This window comes from Fukomys damarensis, unplaced genomic scaffold (assembly GCF_012274545.1).
Source record: "Fukomys damarensis isolate Sample0158 unplaced genomic scaffold, DMR_v1.0_HiC HiC_scaffold_16, whole genome shotgun sequence".
Classification (NCBI taxonomy): Eukaryota; Metazoa; Chordata; class Mammalia; order Rodentia; family Bathyergidae; genus Fukomys; species Fukomys damarensis.
This window is the reverse complement of record NW_022900928.1, coordinates 30,769,069-30,772,511: the sequence shown is the minus strand read 5'-3', so window position 1 is coordinate 30,772,511 and position 3,443 is coordinate 30,769,069. Positions and strand designations below refer to the sequence as shown.

At 45.9% G+C, this 3,443-nt stretch overlaps 1 protein-coding gene and 1 long non-coding RNA gene across 4 annotated transcripts in view; both read left to right on the top strand.

Annotated features, from left to right (window-relative positions):
- Nucleotides 1-393, top strand: part of LOC117286323 — a 6,735-nt gene extending 6,342 nt beyond the window's left edge. The window contains exon 3 of the long non-coding RNA XR_004517447.1: nucleotides 227-393. This is a non-coding gene — a long non-coding RNA (uncharacterized LOC117286323). The remainder of the gene's footprint in view (nucleotides 1-226) is intronic.
- Nucleotides 394-419: 26 nt separating this feature from the next.
- The window catches only part of Clns1a (chloride nucleotide-sensitive channel 1A), a 34,919-nt gene continuing 31,895 nt past the window's right edge, over nucleotides 420-3,443 (top strand). For 2 of the 3 annotated variants that reach the window (XR_782033.3, XM_010633300.3), the window contains exon 1: nucleotides 421-633. Coding sequence is in view for 2 of the 3 variants with exons in the window: in XM_010633300.3 (XP_010631602.1) it covers nucleotides 509-633 (125 nt within the window). In the remaining variant the exon portion in view is untranslated. Of the gene's footprint in view, nucleotides 634-3,443 lie in introns of all 3 variants that reach the window. The other variant, XM_010633301.3, reaches the window with a different exon arrangement.

The following is a 3,443-nucleotide window of genomic DNA, read 5'->3' as shown; positions in this document are numbered from 1 at the left end:
TTTAACGGGGGACCGAACTCAGGACCTTGCGCTTGTAAGGTAAGACAGGCGCGGCACCACTAAGCTAAATCCCCGGTCTGGAGGAGAAAAATCTTGAACTCTGACACAAAACTTCTGGGCTCTAGACTTCTGGTGCATCCTCAGTCGAGGGACTCCTTGTCTGAGGCCCCTTTCCACTTTCGTAGAAAAGGGGATACTAATATTTATTGTACTTCCTTTTTCACAGGTGTGCTGTGACGACTCGGGATAGCCTAACGAATCTCAGCTAGCGAATCAGAAAGTGGGGGGGGGGAGCGGGACTGTCACGTGACAAAGTCGCTGGGCCCTCCAAGACTTCCGAGCGCTTTTCCCAGAATGTCTCATCTCTATGGTTGATGACGTTCAAAGTCCTGTATAGCGTAAGTTGTTCTTCCGGGTTGATTGCCACACTTCCGGGGCGGGCCGCTGTGAACGGCGATTCCAGTGTTTCGGCTCCTTGCGAACTTGTGTTTCGATTCTCCCAGGTGCAATGAGCTTCCTCAAAAGTTTTCCGCCGCCGGGTCCGGCAGAGGGGCTCCGGCACCAGCAGTCAGATACCGAGGCTGTGCTGAACGGGAAAAGCCTCGGCATTGGCAGCCTTTACATCGCGGAGAGGTAAAGCTCCTGTTTCCCAGCGCAGGCCTCCTGCGCCCAGCCTTCCCTGCCGGTGCTTGTGGTGCGGTAGAGCTGGGCCAGACCCGAACTCGGGGCTGCTGGGAACGGGGGAGCGCGTGCGGTGGTCGCTTGGAGGTCTCCTCCGCTGGGAGCAGAACTATTCCAGCGCCCCCTCCTTTGAAGCCTTTGTGTCTCTGTTCTCACGGATTGTACTTTTCACTGGCCTGTTTAATGAACCCCTGTTGCGTGCTTTGCTTTCAACTCGTCACGTTTTGTGGTTTGTTTTTGTTTTGGTACCGGGGACCGAACTCAGGTCCTTGCGCTTGCGAGGCAGGCGGCAGAACCACTGAGCTGAATCCCCGGCCTTCATTGTCACGTTTTAAAGTGATTCATTTTGTTTTGCTTTTGCTGTTCTCGGGGTTCTGGGGATGGAGCCCAAAACTTCACACAGGTTAGGCAAGTGCATTATCACTCAACTACATCCCCAGCATCTTTTAAGATTTTGAGTTTCTAGATCCTGAGTTAGTCTTCCATGTGTGAATTTGGGAGGGGTGTGTTGGCTTGAGCGGGATGTGTAGGTTCAGAGCAAATTGTAGAATGAGGTTGAAGCTTGGTTAAGGAATATAGCTTTCCCCCCACCAATATAGTTTTCCTTAGGGTGGATGGGGAAAAGTGCATTCTCACCCCACGCAGATTGGTGTCATGTCCGAAGGGACCTGACTCCGGTTTTGAGACCCTGCAGAGAATTCTCTTTTCGTTTAGCTGCCTGGAGCACTTTGTACCTTCATGACCAGATAGGCTTGTCTTAAATATTGCAGTTGTAGAATAGAGGTCCCTGTTTACTTAACATGTAATTCTCTTCATTTTCCAAGCTAACAGTGACACATTGAATCCTCTTTGTCTTTCAGAGTGTCTAGTTTCTCCATTGCTACATTAGAGCCGAAGCTTTTAAGAGCTCATGTGATTACATTGGGCTCACCCAAATAATCCAGAAATTCCCTCTTTCAGTGTCAATTAAATATTATTAAGTTTATAGAGCCAGCTTCAACATAACTTACAGGCATGCCACGAAGAAATTAACATCTCTCGGCCCAAATTCTATCTTCTACTGAGTGTAGGACAAAAGTTGTAAAGACCCCTTGGTATAGAGGGGAATTTAGACACTGAGCAAAGTTTACGCTTCTGGTTAGTCACTGAGATAGGAGATACTGAAGAGAGCAAAAGCAAATTTTGGATGAAGGGCAAGCTAATGAATTTGGTCTGAATATGTGTGGAATGGTCGGACAGAGGGGTGTTTATTTTAGTAGTGTATTAATAGGAGTGGATTGGATAACCCAATAAGAGAAGGCTTGCCGATAACCTGCTTTGAGTGATGTCATGAAAGAAGAGACTTGGAAAAAGAAGAGGAAGGAATATTCAAAATCTGAACACCATCTATTGAATATTGATAAGATGATCTTCAGAGATATTGGGAGGACAAATTCTTTTAAGTAGTGGAGGGTGACACAGATATTAATTCTTTGCCTCTGCACAGATGTGTTTTCCTGTTGCTGGACAAAATACCTGGCACCCTCAATTTAAGACAGAGATGGTTTATTTGGTTCATGGTTTCAAAAGTTTCAGTCCATGGCTGCCTCTAAGACAAAAGAATCATGGTAGAAGGGCATGGTGGAGCAAAGCTTCTCACTTCATGGCGACCGGGAAGCAAAGCTCAGGGGAATAGTGCCAGAGAGGCAGAGCCCAGTGACCAGAGTCCTCATCAGCCTCCATCCAGACACAACCATAAGTGTGCTCAAGTAATCCCCTAGGTCGCTTTCAAACCAATCAAGCCAACAAGTGTAATCCTCACAACAGCCTAACAAATCTCTTTAAGAAAAATTTTTAGAATTGGCCATAGTGGGGACGTCTATAATCTCAGCACTTGGGAGACTGAAGTAGGAGGCTCACTGCAAGTTCCTGTGGGTGCAAGGCCAGCCTGAGCTACATAGTAAATTAAAGGACAGCCTGAGTTACATAGCAAGACCCTGCTTTAAAAAAAAAAAGGAAATTTTTTGTAAAGTGTATGCATGTATGGTTTAATGAATTATAAACACCTGTGTATCCACCCTCCAGATTAAAAGTGCAGTGGTACCCATACCTGACATCCTTTTACTCACTGTTAGCCTTACCTCCTTGATCTCATCTCCCCTGTTGTTCTTTCCCACCTAGCATTTCCAACTCAAGATGGGTTTTTGTTGCTGTGGATTTTTTGTTTTGGTTTGGTTTTGATTTTGTTTTTTTGAGATGGGTCTCCCTACATACTTCAGACTAACTTGAACCCATTATGTAACCCTGCTGGCCTTGAACTCACAGCAGTCCTTCTGCCTCAGCCCTGCAACCACTAGGATTACAGGCATGCACCACCTGTAAAAATCCATCACGATGGGTTTTGATAAACCAGTAAGACTTCCTGAAGATTGTGACAATGATTAACAGCCAGGAGTATGGGGTTGCACTGGGGGGAAATGTTCGAAACAAGGTGCTTAGATGCAAGAGTGAAAAACAGTACACTCTATGCCACTATATGTATGTGTATTTTACATAGACAACCATTTACATATATACTCAGTCTAACAGTTCTTCATCTGAGAAAATGAGAAAGAATAGAAAGAGACAATAAAGGTAGAGCGGAAGAGAGCTATGTTCATGAGCTTGGCTTGTATAGTAACACTTAGGCTTTAGAGAAACTATTTTAGGACTTCAGCCAAAGAGCAGTAGTATCAAATTTGGCTGGCTGTCCCTCCCTGTCCCTCCCTCGCTCTCTCGCTCCC